This window comes from Dama dama, chromosome 15 (assembly GCF_033118175.1).
Source record: "Dama dama isolate Ldn47 chromosome 15, ASM3311817v1, whole genome shotgun sequence".
Taxonomy (NCBI): domain Eukaryota; kingdom Metazoa; phylum Chordata; class Mammalia; order Artiodactyla; family Cervidae; genus Dama; species Dama dama.
In genome coordinates, this window is record NC_083695.1 from 56,293,033 (window position 1) to 56,310,090 (window position 17,058).

General features: G+C 39.4%; 1 protein-coding gene and 1 pseudogene across 1 annotated transcript in view; one reads left to right on the top strand and one right to left on the bottom strand.

Annotated features, from left to right (window-relative positions):
• Nucleotides 1-16,143, bottom strand: part of ATAD1 (ATPase family AAA domain containing 1) — a 40,349-nt gene extending 24,206 nt beyond the window's left edge. Inside the window, exons 1-3 of the mRNA XM_061162115.1 lie at nucleotides 16,005-16,143; nucleotides 12,711-12,885; nucleotides 1,133-1,231 (exon numbers count right to left, since the gene is read on the bottom strand). Coding sequence (XP_061018098.1) covers nucleotides 1,133-1,231; nucleotides 12,711-12,872 — 261 coding nt within the window. The 5' untranslated portion in view covers nucleotides 12,873-12,885; nucleotides 16,005-16,143. The remainder of the gene's footprint in view (nucleotides 1-1,132; nucleotides 1,232-12,710; nucleotides 12,886-16,004) is intronic.
• LOC133070213 (proteasome subunit alpha type-6-like) lies at nucleotides 8,309-9,244 on the top strand (annotated as a pseudogene).
• Nucleotides 16,144-17,058: the final 915 nt, after the last annotated feature.

Sequence of the window (17,058 nt, forward strand, 5' to 3'; positions counted from 1 at the left end):
CAGATTTATTTATTCTCCACCATAAAAAAAAAAGGGAAAAATCATAGCCAGAACTGAAAAAAATCATCATTTATTTTCATTGTAACTATAACAAAGGATCCTCATTTCAAATGGAGCATTAATTCTGGAAGGGCATGTATGTCTCTGTGCACAAAGATATTAATAGACACTGTACATTTTTATTTCCTAAATTTGGAGATAAGGATATCATATTTCATTCTATTTATTTATTTATACCTATGTTACAAAATATTCACCTAGGATTTCAGAATTTATAAATTACATTAATCTGATGCTCAAAATAATCCTTTAGAAGTAAGAAGAGCAGAAATTACATTGTCCCTGGATTACATATGAGGAAATAGAAACTCAAAAAAGGAAATAATTTGCCAAGGCCATAAATGGAAAAACTGAGATTCAGAATCTTGTGCTATCATACTTGATCATAAAAATTTAGATTTCAACTCCAAGTCAAACATCAACTTACAGCAGTAATTTTACATGCCACAAAGGTGAATATATAAAAGTACAAGTTTAACAAAACAAATGTGTGCTGAAAAGGTTACTACAAGTGGGCCTGAGACTATTATCCTTAGAGAGGCTTGCATGCACAGCTAGCCCTTGGCTGGAGTATGGGAGATACTAAAGATTTCAGTAGCTTCCTCCATTCTCCAGACAAGAAAACAGCTTGCTGTGTCTAAACTGTAAACAATATGGTTTATGGTGGACACCTGTTTTCTTGTGAGTCTAGAATTTTGATACATGTTAGGAAAATGGGACCAATCCCAATTAAAACTCTAATGCCCAGTCTCTAATGAGCTTCTTTCATGGAAAGCATTTGATATGCATTCTCACAAACTTCTGATGAAAGAATTAAGTGCATTCTGTGTGACTTCACTGGGAGAACTCCTGGGAGCTTGTCTGATTTCCTACATGTAGACTTCACTACATGTCCCCTCTTTCTTTGCTGATTTTGTCTTAAATCCTTTTGCTGTAGTACCTTATATTCATAAATATGACTGCACTGAATTCTGTGATTCCTCCTAAAGAATCATTAAACCTAGTTATGGTCTTTGGGACTCTTGACAGAAAACATTAGAGCAAAAAAAATAATAAGATTAAGGATACATACATGCATGTTAAGAGGGTCTACTAGATGAGCAGCAATACTCATTTCATATTCTGAAAGCTTCACATTTTTCACACCAATTTGTTTCATTAATTTTTCTGCCTAGAAAGAAAAAACAAGCAACCTCCTTTAGTTTGTTATTTAGACACTAGCACTTCAAAACATGTATCTGTGAAGTCTATAGAGCAATGAACAGACATGCAAGATTTTCCAGATATTCTACACCATCTGATTTCATCCTTCCCCACTGTTAAGTCCTTAGGTTAAAAAAAAAAGATTTGAAGGTCTACTCTACAAAAACCAGGGCAGTTTAAATCAGCTCTTGGGAAATGAGAAAATAGAGCACATGACTGAAGAAATATAATACACTGCCTCTCAGTGCTACAATGAGACTCTAAGGTACAATCAGATTTCTCTTTCCTAGGAAGATTATTATAACAGATGCAGATGAAGCTTTAACACGAGAGATCAAGGAGTTCAGGGTATTAAGAAATGGACAATTGAAGTGTCTGTCCTTAAATTTGTAGAGTATCTGAAAACAGGTGTCTAACTTTCCTGAAATTACCTATATATCTACAACAGGTGTTCTGACCTACCTAATTTCAGATTGTTCTCTGATGCTACCCTTTTTAGTTAAAGTCAATTCTTGAGGCTAGGCAACCAGAGACAATAAAAATAATTTTGAATTAGGAGTATGCTTGCACATATTTTTTGGAGAAGGGAATGGCAACCCACTCCAGTATTCTTGTCTGGAAAATTTCAGGGACAGAGCCACCTGGCAGGCTACAGTCCACGGAGTGCGAAGAGTCCCACAAGACTGAGCAACTAACACTTTCACTTCCACATATTTTTAGAGCTGGGCAAAACCAGCCTTATATTGTAAGCTCTAGTAAAGCAACAAAGCTTTCAATTAAAATAAGGATAAGGATAAACATTTAATGAATGTGCCATAAATCATGACAAAACACTCTAGACGGATTAACTCACTGAATTTTCAGAGAGATCCTATGAGGTAGGTACAATTTTTCCCCAACACAGAGAAAGCAACTGAAGCTTAGTTCAGACTAAGTTATCTGTCTTAGTTTAAGTTAGCAAATGGAATAGACAACATGTGAATCCAGGCAGTCCCAACTTGAGCCTATATTTTAACCATCACATATATTATTTTGGTTTCCTCAATTACATGATTAGAGTTTGTGGCCACTAGAGACAACATATTCACATTTCAATTAAGTGAATCTTTTTAGAAATGAAGGTGCCCTGATAAATCACATTTACCTAGATTTTTGCTGTTACATTTTCCTAGAACACTTCTGATTATATATAATCTTGCTATTTGTCAGCAATATTGCTACTCTTAAAAATATTCACATCACACAGCATGATTGTAGGTTAGTTACAGGATTAGGATGTGTGTTGATCATATAGTATTATGGCACTTTTTAAAAGTGCTAAGAACCACATCATTTTTCCTCATTAGCCACCCTCTATAAATTTACTGTATTAATGGATAAAGCAGCCTTTTCCAGATTCTTCTAGCTCTTTCTTACAAATAACTTCTCTTTCACTGACTTCAAATGTGTTGGCTGTAAAAGGTATCCTATTTTCTGCCTATAACCATAACAGCATTTAACTCTTCTTTTTCACTGTACTTCTATAAATCCCACATGTGAAACCATCCCACACGTGTTCTTTTTAGGCCACGCTCTAAAACAGTGGTTCTCAATCAGGGGTGACTTTGTATCCCCAGGGGACATTCAACAATGTCTGAAAATACCTTTGGTTATCACAACTTAGGTGCTAGTATTTCATTAAAAATTTTTACATTCATTTTAAAGTTTTGGAATTGTCATTATGCTACCCTCTTAGAAAGGTTTGGTGTTTCCTCTTTTCCTACTGTCTAGAAAAGTTCATATAAAATTGTTATTATTGTTTCTTAAATCTTGCTAGAGTTTGCCAGTACAATCCTATGAGCTTGTAGTTTTCTTTATGGAAATATTTTTCCAATATCAATTTATTTCATAGTTATGGAACTATTCATATATTCTAATTCCTAAGTCAGCTATGGTAATTTACAATTTTCTAAGTCTGTCTATGTCATTAGGGTTTTCAAATTTACTGATATAATTATTAACTGTCTTAATTTGTAATGCCTACAGCATCTGCCATTGCATTGTCTTTTATCATTCTTAGTAACAGTTATTGGTAGCGTCACTGTTTTCTTGATTGGTCTTACAGAAGTGTCAATTTTATCAGTCTTTTCAAATAACCAACTTTTGCTAGTACTGAGTTTTTCTATTATATATTCGTTTTCTATATTTCTATTCATTCTCTCATTATTCTACTTTTTATTAATTCATTCTATCTTTATTATCTACATTCGTTCACTATCCATGGGTTTACTTCGTTAAAAACATTTTCCTCAGCCCAAGTTGGATACTTACTTTATCAATTTTCTACCTTCTTTTCAAATAAAAATACTTAAGAGCATAAGTTCTCCCTGTGCTATGCTTAGTTGCTCAGTTGAGTCCAGCACTTTGCAACTCCATGGACTGTAGCCTGCCAGTCTCCTGCCCATGGGCATTCTCCAGGCCTGATACTGGAGTGGGTTGCCATGCCCTTCCCCAGGGTATCTTCCTTTCCCAGGGATCAAACCCAGGTCTCCTACATTGCAAGCAAATTCTTTACTGACTGAGCCACCAGGGAAGCCCCAGAATATTAGAGTGGGTAGCCTATCCCTTCTCCAGAGGATATTCCTGACCCAGGAATGGAACCGGGTCTCCTGCATTACGGCCGGATTCTTTACCAGCTGAGTTACCAGGGAAGCCCCAAATTCTCCCTAAATACTAGCTAATATTTTAAGTTTAATTAAATTACAATATCATTTCTATGTGTTCTTTTATCTAAGAGTTATTTAGAAATGTTCCCTACTCTCCAAACTTACTGGATCTAACCATCGCATTGTGCTGCAATGTAGCCAGTGTGTGTGCGCTTTGTTGCTGAGTCGTGTCTGACTCTCTGCGACCTCAAGGACTATAACCCGCCAGGCTCCTCTGTCCATGGAATTTTCCAAGCAAGAATACTTAAGTGGCTTGACATTTCCTACTCCAGGGGATCTTCCTGACCCAGGGACTGAACCCGTGTCTCCTGTGTCTCCTGCATTGCAGGCAGATTCTTTACCCACCGAGCCATCAGGGGAAGTCCTGTAATAAATATGCTACCAGTAAAATGAAACTTCAGATTTTGCTTTCTAAGCCAGCATTTGGTTTAATGTCACAAATCTTATATGCATGCTTGGGAGATGCACTCAACATGTTTTGGGTACAATGTACAACATACAGGCACAGATAAAGCTTGTTATTTGTTTAGATCTACATTCTCTAAAAATGTTTCATCTACCAATTATTGAAAGAAATGTTTAAAACCTTCCACCATGATGATGAATATGTTATTTCTCTCTGTAATTCCATGTATTTTTGTTTTATGTATTTTAATGCTATATTAATAGATGCACACAAATACAGAAATGTTATATTTCTTGGTGAATTGAATTTTTAATCATCCTGTACTGAACCTCATTTTCTCTATTAATATTTTTGCCTTAAAGTTAATTTTTGTTCAACCAGCTTTCTTGATGCTTTATGTGCATTTTTCAACTTATGTTAAATACCACTTAAATTTCTTTGTCTAAACCATAACTACATTTGTGTCTTTAGTTAAATACATACAGTCTTTGGGGGTCAAAGAATATCATCTCTGAGGCTCTCTACATCTTGGATTGGTACTGTGCTTTGTACTCTGACCTCCTCCGGATCATAAAAATAGAAGCTCAAATTTTGTAGGTTTAGCAAATTCCACCAATTGTAAAAGTTAGCCATCAAATTCAATTTACCTTTCTGAATTTTTGCTTTACATTTTTTATCTGCATACTTTATTTTCTTGCAAGCTCATGAATGACTTTATGATTTAAAATATGTAGATTGTTTAGTTATTTTCAGCAGGAAAGTCAGTCCAGGTATTTACCATACTGACCTATTCATGCTCCACTTGGTCTGCACCATCTTCCTATCCCCTAAATGAAGGTTTACTCTTCAGCCTATTATTTATATTACATAACATCTCCTTTAGAGACCTCCCAGTCACTAGTATCTATGGTAGTGACATATTACATATGCTCTCAACAGATATTTGAATGTATAAATCCTAATGGCTGAAGGAGCAAAGTGGAATAGTAATTTGGTGAAAAAAAAAACCCTCAAATTTTACTGTGGAAAATTCTTAAAGAAATGGGAATAACATATCACCTTACCTGCCTCCTGAGAAACCCGTATACAGATCAAGAAGCAACAGCTACAACCAGACATGGAAAAACGGACTGGTTCAGAATTGGGAAAGCAATAAGACAAGGCTGTGTTGTCACCCTGCTTATTTAACTTATATGCAGAGTACATCATGTGAAATGTCAGGCTGGATGAATCACAAGCTGAAATCAAGACTGCCAGAAGAAATAACAACATCATATATGCAGATGATACTACTCTAATAGCAGAAAGCAAAGAGGAACTAAACAGCCTCTTGATGAGGGTGAAGAGGAGAGCGAAAAAGATGGCTTTAAACTCAACATTAAAAAAACTAAGATCATGGCATCCAGTCCCATCACTTTGTGGCAAATAGAAGGGCAAAAACTGGAACCTGTGACAGATTCTCTTTTCTTGGACTCCAAAATCACTGTGGATGGTGACTGCAGTGATGAAATTAAGATACTTGCTCCTCGGAAGAAAAGCTATGACAAACCTAGACAGTGTATTAAGAAGCAGAGACATCACTTTGCTGGCAAGTCTGTATGTATATCAAAGGTATGGTTTTTCCAGCAGTCATGTACAGATCTAAGAACTGGACTCTAAAGAAGGCTGAGAGCTAAAGAATTGATGCTTTCAAACTGTGGTGCTTGAGAAGACTGTTGAGAATCCCTTGGACAGCAAGGATATCAAACCAGTCAATCCTGAAGGAAACCAACCCTGAATATTCATTGGAAGGACTATGCTGAAGCTGACACTCCAATACTATGGCCAGCTGATGCAAAGAGCCAACTCACTGAAAAAGATCCTGATGCTGGGAAAGATAAAAGGTAAAAGGACATGAATTTGAATAAACTCTAGGAAGACAGTGAAGCCATGTGTGCTACAGTCCATGGGGTCACAAAGAGTAGGACACAACTTAGGGACTCAACAACAACAACACACTAATAGCCCTGGGGCGTACCCTATCTTACCAAGACTCACTGCTCTAATGAGTCCAATTACTTAAAGGCATCTGATAAGCAATCTCCAAAGACTGTTGGGATTCTCTGGTGGCTCAGACAATAAAGAATCTGCCTGCAATGTGGGAGACCTGGGTTCAATCCCTGGGTTGGGAAGATCCCCTGGAGAAAGGAATAGCTTCCCATTCCAATATTCTTGCTGGAGACTTCCATGGACAGAGGAGCCTGGCAGACTCCAGTCCATGGGGTTGCAAAGAGTCAGAAACGACTAAGCAACTTTCACTTTCTTTTTGGCTTCCCCGGTGGTTCAGTTGGTAAAGAGTCTGCCTGCAAGGTGGGAGACCAGGGTTCGGTCCCTGGCTCACGAAGATCCTCTGGAGCAGGAAATGGCAACCACTCCAGTATTCTTGCCTGGAGAATCCCATGGACAGAGGATTCTTGTGTACTATAGCCCATGGGATCACAAAGAGATGGACATGACTGAGTGATTAACACAAAGACTGATCCTTCCCCTGCCATTTAGACCTACAATTTCAACAGCTCCATGAATATTTTCCCTTGGATTTCTACCACCAACACAAACTGAATATGCCCAAATCAAACGTCACCTTCTCAAGTATTTGCCCCATCTACAGATTCTAAAACTCTATAAAAGGTACTATGAGTCTGAGGATTCCAGACAAATCTCAGATTCATCTGTAAGATGTCCCTTTTCTCATCATCACAAAATCCTTTGAACATTTACCTACTTTACCCACTCCACTCCTTTTGTCACTCCTTTATTCTAGGTCTTTGCCAGCACTACTTGTCTATAACCAACAGATAGATCTTCCTTCTAGTTTCCTTTGTCAGTGACATATTGGCACTTGCCAAGGGCATTTGTCTTCTGTCCCTGAGAGGACTGAATCCTGTGCTGCCACAGCTGTTGACCTTAGACATACCCTGAAGGGAGTCTAGGGTTGAGAATGAGGCATTTTGTGCTCCAGAGAAACTGCTGGAACAGGTCTACAGATATTACTTTCAGGAACTGATATCTTCTTGGGCTCCAAAATCACTGCAGATGCTGACTGCAGCCATGAAATTAAAAGACGCTTGCTCCTTGGAAAAAAAGCTATGACCAACCTAGACAGCATATTAAAAAGCAGAGACATTCCTTTGCCAACAAAGGTCCACCTAGTCAAAGCTATGGTTTTTCCAGTTGTCATGTATGGATGTGAGAGTTGGACTATAAAGAAATCTGAGTGCCGAACAATTGATGCTTTTGAACTGTGGTGTTGGACAAGACTCTTCAGAGTCCCTTGAACTCCACGATCATCACACCAGTCAATCCCAAAGGAAATCAGTCCTGCATATTCATTGGTGGGACTGAAGCTGAAGCTCCAATACTCTGGCCATCTGATGCAAAGAACTGACTCCTTGGAAAAGATCCTGATGCTGGGAAAGATTCAAGGCAGGAGAAGGGGACGAAAGAGGATGAGATGGCTGGATGGCATCACCAACTCGATGGACATGAGTTTGAGCAAGCTCCAGGAGTTGGTGATGGACAGGGAAGCCTAGCGAGCTGCAGTCCATGGGGTCACAGAGTCCAACACAACTGAGCAACTGAACTGACCTGAACTCATCCTTGGATCTCCTCATATTTAGAAAAGCACTAAGTAAGTCCCCTCATGGTGACATCACCTCCTTGGAACCAGTAGAAAAACCTTTTTGTACAAAAAGTGCTCGACTGCACGAACATTTTCACCAAAATCACGTATATTGACCTACTTGCTCCCTGCCTGACACCTTCATAAACAGCAGTTTCTCAGAGGTATCTGAGGTGCTGTCTCCCAGGCTGCAGTCCTCACTTTGCCCCAAATAAAACTTAACTGGCAACTCTCACGTTGTGCATCTTTTAAGTTGACAGTTATGACGACTGATGAAAAGACCCAGAGTGGGAGATTGTGCTCGGAATAGTGGTGCACCATGTCCCGGGGTTCCAGCGCTGGTTTTGACCGACACATTACCATTTTTTCTCCCGAGGGACGGCTCTACCAAGTAGAATATGCTTTTAAGGCTATTAACCAGGGTGGCCTTACATCAGTAGCTGTCAGAGGGAAAGACTGTGCAGTAATTGTCACACAGAAGAAAGTACCTGACAAATTACTGGATTCCAGCACAGTGACTCACTTATTCAAGATAACTGAAAACATTGGCTGTGTGATGACAGGAATGACAGCTGACAGTAGATCCCAGGTACAGAGGGCACGCTATGAGGCAGCTAATTGGAAATACAAGTATGGTTACGAAATTCCCGTGGACATGCTGTGTAAAAGAACTGCTGATATTTCTCAGGTCTACACACAGAATGCTGAAACGAGGCCTCTTGGTTGTTGTATGATTTTAACTGGTATAGATGAAGAACAAGGCCCTCAGGTGTACAAGTGTGATCCTGCAGGTTACTATTGTGGGTTTAAAGCAACTGCTGCAGGAGTTAAACAAACTGAGTCAACCAGCTTCCTTGGAAAAAAAAGTAAAGAAGAAATCTGATTGGACCTTTGAACAAACAGTGGAAACTGCGATTACATGCCTGTCTACTGTTCTATCAATTGATTTCAAACGTTTAGAAATAGAAGTTGGAGTAGTTACAGTCGAAAATCCTAAATTCAGGATTCTTACAGAAGCAGAGATTGACGCTCACCTTGTTGCTCTAGCAGAGAGAGACTAGACACTGTAGTTAGTTTACCAAATCCGTGACACCACTTGCCTGTGTGTTTGGTAACAACAGACCAACATTTTGGGGGCCCCTCGATTCAAAAAGGAACTTCTCCCACTCTTGCTGCCACTGAAATGGTTAGGACTCTGTATAAATAAAACCAGTGCTTTTGGGAAAAAAAAGAAAAGGAAAGACCCAGAGTGGACGTCCTTCCTTTGCCTGAACTCTCTGAGGAATGGAGCCTTGGTACCAGCAGTGGCCCCTTGTACCCATCCACCTCCCCGGGTAAATGAGACAATTTCCTGTCCCCTTAGCAAAATCAATTCCATTCCTCATACCTTCTTTAATAGAAAATCACATTGCACTTTCCTTAAGCAATCATGAACTAACTGTCCTTTATATTAGTATCCTGTAGATTGGTAAACATAAATACCAGTGATCATTTCTACAATTGCTTTCTTATAGAGGACATCTCAGGATGGCATCGGACATTATTTATTAATAGTCCAAAATCTCTAGTTTCTCTGTAAGAGAAAGTTAGTGTTCAGTAATTAATATTTCTGAATCTTAATTTTTTTTTCATAAAACAAAATTTTATATAACTGAAGGATCCTTCCTGGGACTAGTTAATTGCCTTTACAAAAAAACAGAAAAGAATGAAATTCCAGTGTTTCAAATGAACTTGTTACACATCTATATAAACCCAGTGTCCTGGCACAACATGCTTTCATTTTCTTTCTCATCATAGAGCTAGAATCCTGATTTATTTCAGCAGAGAATCCACAGGCGACAGGAAAGAGTGTGGCATTAAAATATTCATTTACACTTTTGTGGTAGTTCAACAGTAATTCTGGGCAAACTTGCAAACCATACAAGATTGAAAGCATCATAAATGGGTGCTAAGACTCAAATGAGAAAAAGTGAAAAAAGAGAGAAAAAGTAGAAAGAAAAACCTCTGGGAATAGCCAGGGGTATTTAAATGAACCATAAGAAGGCCAAGAATATTTAAACCCCCTTTTTTAAAAAGGGGATTTTTCTTTTTTGACTTAAAATATTTCACTCTAAACACATTTATGTCATCTGTCAATGAAAAAATATCACTAATACACTGTGGACATCTTTTGCAAAGTATATCCATGCCCTTTTTCTTTTTCACGTGGTGAACTTCAACCTAGCAATTATTACAACAAATATTATAGTCTAAAGCTCAAACACATTTTAGCAATTTTGAAACTGAATTGCATACAAACCAAATAAAATGTACATTATAACAAGCATTTCCACCTAGGACTGTGGGTACACTTGAGCCTTCCGCACTGATCTCAGGGCCTTTTCATGCAGGTGCCTTTCTAAGTCATCAAGGCTACCTTCAGCCTCACTTTCAGGCACCTTTCTAGGCTCTGGCTCTGCTTCTGGTTTTCCTGTGCTGATGTGGTTGTGGGAGCAGCTACGAATGCAGGGGTTATAACACATGCCGTAGTGGCAGCTGCAGCCTTCTCCTTCCTGAATCTTTATTTGGAAATGACCTAGCTATTCAAGAATTTCCATCACGATAGTTTAGCACAACCCTCGTAATTCAGACATCAGCTCCTTGTGGCCAGCAGAAAACCTTTTTGTAAGATAAGTGCTTGATTGCATGAACTCCCCCTTCACCAAAATCATGAACACTGACCTTGCCCCCACCTCTTTGGAGCAGTTTCTCAGAACTATCTGAGGTGCTATCTGCCAGCCTGTAGTCCTCATTCTGCCCCCAATAAAACTTAACTCACAACTCTTATAGTACATCTTTTTTAAGTTGACACTGATTCCAATTCCTGTTATATGCTACAGTAAGGTGAATTATTCATAAAACATTGCTGTGAACATCACCTAAAATCTTTAATATACGATGGAGGAAAAAAACATTCTCTTTAGCAAGTGGTGTTGAGAAAGCTGGACAGCTGCATGCAGATCAATCAAGTTAGAAAAGATGATCACACCATACAAAAAATAAACTTAAAATGGCTTGAAGACCTAAATACGAGACATGATACCATAAAATGCCTAGAAGAAAGCATAGGCAAAAAATTCTCTGACATAAATAACAGCAATGTTTTCTAAGGAAATAAATGGGACCTAGTCAAACTTATCAGGGCTTCCCTGATAGCTCAGTTGGTAAAGAATCTCCCTGGAGTATGAGACCCCACTTTGATTTCTGGGTTGGTAAGGTCCGCTGGAGAAGGGATAGGCTACCCACTCCAGTATTCTTGGGCTTCCCTTGTGGCTCAGCTGGTAAAGAACCTGCCTGCAATGCGGGAGACCTGGGTTTGATCCCTGGGTTGGGAAGATACCCTAGAGAAGGGAACGGCTACCCACTCCAGTATTCTGGCCTGGAGAATTCCATGGACTGTACAGTCCGTGGGGTTGCAAAGAGTCGAACACAACTTCCACAATCAAACTTACAAGTTTTTGCACACCAAAGGAAACAATAAACAAAATGAAAAGACAACTTATGGACTGGGAGAAAATATTTGCAAACAATGCTACTGACAAGGGCCTAATTTCTAAAATATACAAACAGCTTATGCGATTCAGTAACAACAACAGAAACCAAACAATCCAATCCAAAAATGGGCAGAAGTCCTAAACAGACATTTCTTCAAAGACATACAGATGGCCAATAAGCAGATGAAAGGACATTCAACACTGCTAATTATTAGAGAAATGCAAATCAAAACTACAATGAGGTATCACTTCACACCAGTCAGAATGGCCATCATCTAAAAATTCTACAGATAATAAATGTTGGAGAGGGTGTGGAGAAAAGGGAACCTTCCAACACTGTTGGTGGGAATGTAAACTGGTGCAACCACTATGGAGGACAGTATGGAGGTTCCTTAAAACACTGAAAATAAAACTATCATATGATCCAGCAAGCCCAGTTCTGGGGCTCTATAAGGAGAAAACTATGATTCAAAGAGATACATGCACCCCAATGTTTACAGTAGCACTATTTACAACAGCCAAGACCTGGAAGCAACCTAAAAGTCCACGGACAGATGAATGCAGAAAGAAGATGGGTGCAGTGCATATTAACAGTGGAATACTACTCAGCCATAAAAAAGAATGAAATAGTGCCATCTGCAGCAACATGGATGGACCCAGGGATCACTGTACTAAGTGAAATAAATCAAACAGAGAAAGACAACATCATATGATATCACTTATATGTGGAGTCTAAAATACAATACAAATGAACTTATTTACAAAACAGGAACATTTTACACGTTACACAAAGTAAAATGTATACCATTACTGAAGATAAAAATTTTTATTTAGTGTGTTGAAAAATTTTACCTAGATTCCTTCATTTATAAGCTGAAAAATTATTCTAACTAGAATGTTCACTAAAAATACTATAATATTTTTATTCTTCACTTTTTCTCCTAAGTTGCCTATACAGTTGAAAAGGATTTAACAAAAAACACTTTGTTTAGGAATAATGAAATTAAATATTATATAAAAACATATTTCCACATGGGTCTTATAGAATTTGTCATTAATTTATAATTCTACTATATCCTTAGTTTTATGAAAAAGTATCTGTTAGCTACAAGAAAAATGATCCTCAAACATTTTAATCATACCTGTTTCTGGGCTTCTACCTTTTGCTTTCTGGTTGGATCAATTGCATCTACCATCCATTTAATTGTAAAGTATGTTACTGCACCAAATATTGTCAAACGGAAAATTAAACCAACAACTTCATTCCGACTCAAGGGACGAGAAAAGGTTTCAGCATGTACCATCTTGATTGTTAACCTTAAAAAACAAATAGAAATGTCAGCAGATAATAACTAGATTCATTAAAATTGGGAGACTGATAGGTAGCATAAACTAAACAAGAAAAACTGACTTTTAGTCAAAGTCAACATTACCTACCTTGTAATTGTTTTAGTTAAGGAGAAATGGATTTTTAAATATTAAGTAAACAAACACATTTTAAGCTCCTCTTGGAAACAGGCTTATTTATTAAATTTTTTAATAAACTTTCTTAAAAGTTCAAACAATTTTAAGTACAGAATAATTCTATTCAAAAATGCAGTAAATGTCTTAAGGCATTTACTCTCTTAAAGAACTTTTCAATAACTATTTCAGGGAATCTAGAAAAATAATGACTATACTACTTACACAACTGAAAAAAGGCAACCAAACAATGAAATACTTTACTAATGTAATGGTATACGAGGTAATTTCTGAGTAAAATTCAAACTGTGAACTGACTCGCTGTTCCCTCATACTTACTTTTAAAGGTTTCCAAAGCTTGCTAAAATTTATACATGCCATGTTCTCAATTCACACGTGACATGAAATTTTTGGAGTCATCTTACTATTTCCAACAACCTAGCTATGTTATGAAACAAGCAGAATCTTCAAAATGTTTGAGCCACAAAAATACAGCTCTCACCCAAGATAAAGAGGAAAAAAGGAGGCAACATGCCTATTTTTACACATATACCTAAAAAGTTACATCAACCACAGCTTGGCTTACAGGAGGCATGCACACCTGTGTCAAAGGCAATGACCATCCAGTAGAATAAGCTTTAGGGATGATGTGACTGTCACATGTTGAGAGAGAATCTCGGCCTCAAATAACGCCATTATACTCTCTCCACAAGGAGTGTGCTGAGTACTATGTGATTTGAGGGGGGTGGGGAGGTGGGGAATGTATATTTTGCATTTGTGTGAAAAGGAATCCAAAATCTGTACTCAGAACAACAGGTGAAAATTAGGTTCTTCATAGGCTAATTTATGGTCATTCCAGCTCTAAAATTATTGTTTCTATTCTCACTAGTACTATTTAATTAAAGATTTTCTTCAGTCATTCCAACAGAATTGGTGTCAGACTATTGAACGATTTCCAAAAGAAAAGTCAAGGATTCCAACCTTCTGCATCACTAGGAGACATTCACTTCACAACAATACACTATTTAATTTAAACTTAACAATCGGGTTTAAATTAAATAACTGAAAAACCTTTATTTTGGATAAAGACATTTTGGCCTAGGGATATTAAATGACTTAATTCATACAATAAAGCACTTATCAAGCATGTGTATATATTGCCTACTGTATCTTGAGTATACAATAATGGCTAAGATACAATTACTTTACTTCAAGAATGCACAGTCCATTATTATCTTATTAAAAATTAAGCTTGAATACCCAACCCCCTCTCCAACAACAAAAAAAAAGCTAGAGAAAAGCCATATAGTTAAAAATCTCTTATGGAACAAATAAAAGTGTGCTTTCTATCATCATCATGGATTTCTAAAAATGGGTTAACAATACTCTCCTTCTTATAGTAAGTGGAAAACTGTCTTCTCTAGTCTTTATTCTAACACAGTAAATTTGAAAATTCAGTTGGAACATGTGGTATCATTATGTGGGAGCATTATTCACAACTGAAAATAAAACAACAGGCAAAATAAAGATTTATTAGCTTAAACTGCTGCTGCTGCTGCTAAGTCACTTCAGTCGAGTCCGACTCTGTGTGACCCCATAGACGGCAGCCCACCAGGCTCCCCCATCCCTGGGATTCTCCAGGCAAGAATACTGGAGTGGGTTGCCATTTCCTTCTCCATAACTTAAACTAGTGGTAGTCAAATAAAATGTTTTCAAAAGTTTTGAGTTAGTAGTGATAAAACTGCCATCTACTGGATGGTCACTGAAATACACGAACTAGGACAACTATCAGTATACCCCATTCAACGAGATAACAATTTTTAAACCTATTAGAAAAATCAAGACAAAGTCTTTGCAAACCATATATTTTCCTATAATTAAACTATTAACTGCAATAGAGTACTCTGGACCTGGTCACTTCTAAAAGGGATCCTTCTTCTAAAATGACTTCAAAATCCAGAAATGAAAGTGAAACTTCTACTTGTAGGCTGTAACTGAGTACTTGATTATACACTCATCTATCATTCATATGACATTGATATGCTTGCAATGTAAGGCTGTTACGGTAACAATACCATTACAGCAGAATATATAATAAAAGTTGCACATGCATACAACACTATGGGCTATATTTCAATTTTGTATGAACATTAGGATCAACACACAAATATACACATAAACATGGATGATGCCATGTACAAACAAGAAATATGGCAAAACGCCGTTAACTCAGTTATTTGTTAGGCAAATATAACAACATATAGCTCCATTATAAAGAGTTTCTCCATTTCAGTGTAGTAAACTTTAAAATCGTACCACCTCCTCAATAAGCAGTTTACTGGCAGGTTAAGATCCAAGAGTATGGTATTCATGCTACAGCACCTTTCTAATTCACTGCAGTGTTCTACAAAGTTTTTCTCAACCCCAGAAGTCCCAGTTTCGCAGACATCAAGGCCCTATGAACACTGCCTGTGACAAAGAAAGCCTGCCAACACTCACATAAAGGACGGGTTATTATTAACAGCACCATCCTCTGCGAAAGCGTGCCCAGGCTTGAAGAACCACCTCCACTTTTGCACGAGGTGGTAGCGCCTGTGCGACAATCAGACCCGGCTCGTTCTGGCCGCCTTTCCCTAGGACCCCAGTTCTGAGGTCGCCCGGAACGATCCTCAAGTCACCGCAGCGACCAGGCTGCCTAGAGATTCCCTGGAAAGGGCCTACGTCCTGGGGGCAGCGCTAACGGAGACTTAAGGGCCTAGGCCGGGCCGGGCGCCAATGCGAAGCCCGGGACGCCCTTGGAGGTTAATCCGGTGGAAACGAAGGGCTGCGGGAAGCTGAGAGGCGACAATGAGGTAGGGCGTGGAAGGACGGCGAGGTGACCCGAGATCGGCTTCCCAGGCCCGCGCGGGTCCCTGAAGGAGCTCAGCTGGATCCATCTCCCGCCCCACGAAGCCCCGCGGGAAGCCGCTACTCACCCCCGGGGTTGAAACAGCGGCCGCAGGAGCCCTTACCAGCCTTACACAGGAAGGAAACGCCGCCTGGGAAAGAACGCTTCCGGCGGGAGTAGCGGCCCGCCCCCTCGCACGGAGCATGCGCGGCCGTGGCCGAGTGCTTGGGGGGTGTGTTTCCGGCTTTCAGAAGTGGTGGGGGGATTCGGTGGGTGCGAGGTCACTCATCAGATGTGTAACCTGCTCTCCGCTGAAGCGAACCTCTGAGTTGAGTTGAGTATCAGAGATAGGACTGGGGCAGGCGCTTGTCACGTAAAGTCCCTGCCCTGCTCCCAGCTCCTGTCGCAACACTGACAAATCCGGGAGCCTTCTTGAGAGTGCAAAGAAATGCTCAGTATTCTGAGTATTCAAAGAAGTTCTTTCTTGACTTCTGCTTGACCCTTACCTCGGCCCTTCACCGTCCCCCTGCCCCCGAGCCCCGGTGCAAACCCACACGCTGCTGTTCTGTCCTTTAGCCAAAGCTCTAACGCGCATGGCCAACCCCCACCCTTCACCATCTGTCTTTCAGTTTTAGGGTGAGCTCACCCACCTCCCCATCGTCTGCGCAGACAAACACCTGGGGGTGGTGCCTAAAATCTGCGAAAGGATTCTGTAGCCTACCGGGGCAGGCCTGATAGCAGGGACAAAATAGGGCACTGTAACAGGTTTTGCATTTCGGTGACTTCCCTTTTTCTTTTCCCCTTCCCCTTTCCAGAATGAGACGTGGTGAACAAGGTCCCCAGGGAGCAAATCTGAAAGCCGGCTCCTCCAAAGCACAGACTACCATGGGGCGAGACGACATTAGGCACTGTCCCCAAGTATACCAGCATCACTTCCTTCAGACTGAGGCGGTGAGACTAAGAAGTAATGGGACAGTTCCTCTTCCTACCCTACTCGGAAGGCAGTGTGTGCCTCTCGACTTTAGACAGCATCCTTGATGGCTAAAATTCTACAGCCTGATTGTTGAATCTAGTGAATGCAAGCTTGTGATATTGTGAGGATAATAACTACAGTTTACTGAATGTCTGCTTATTGGCAGGCA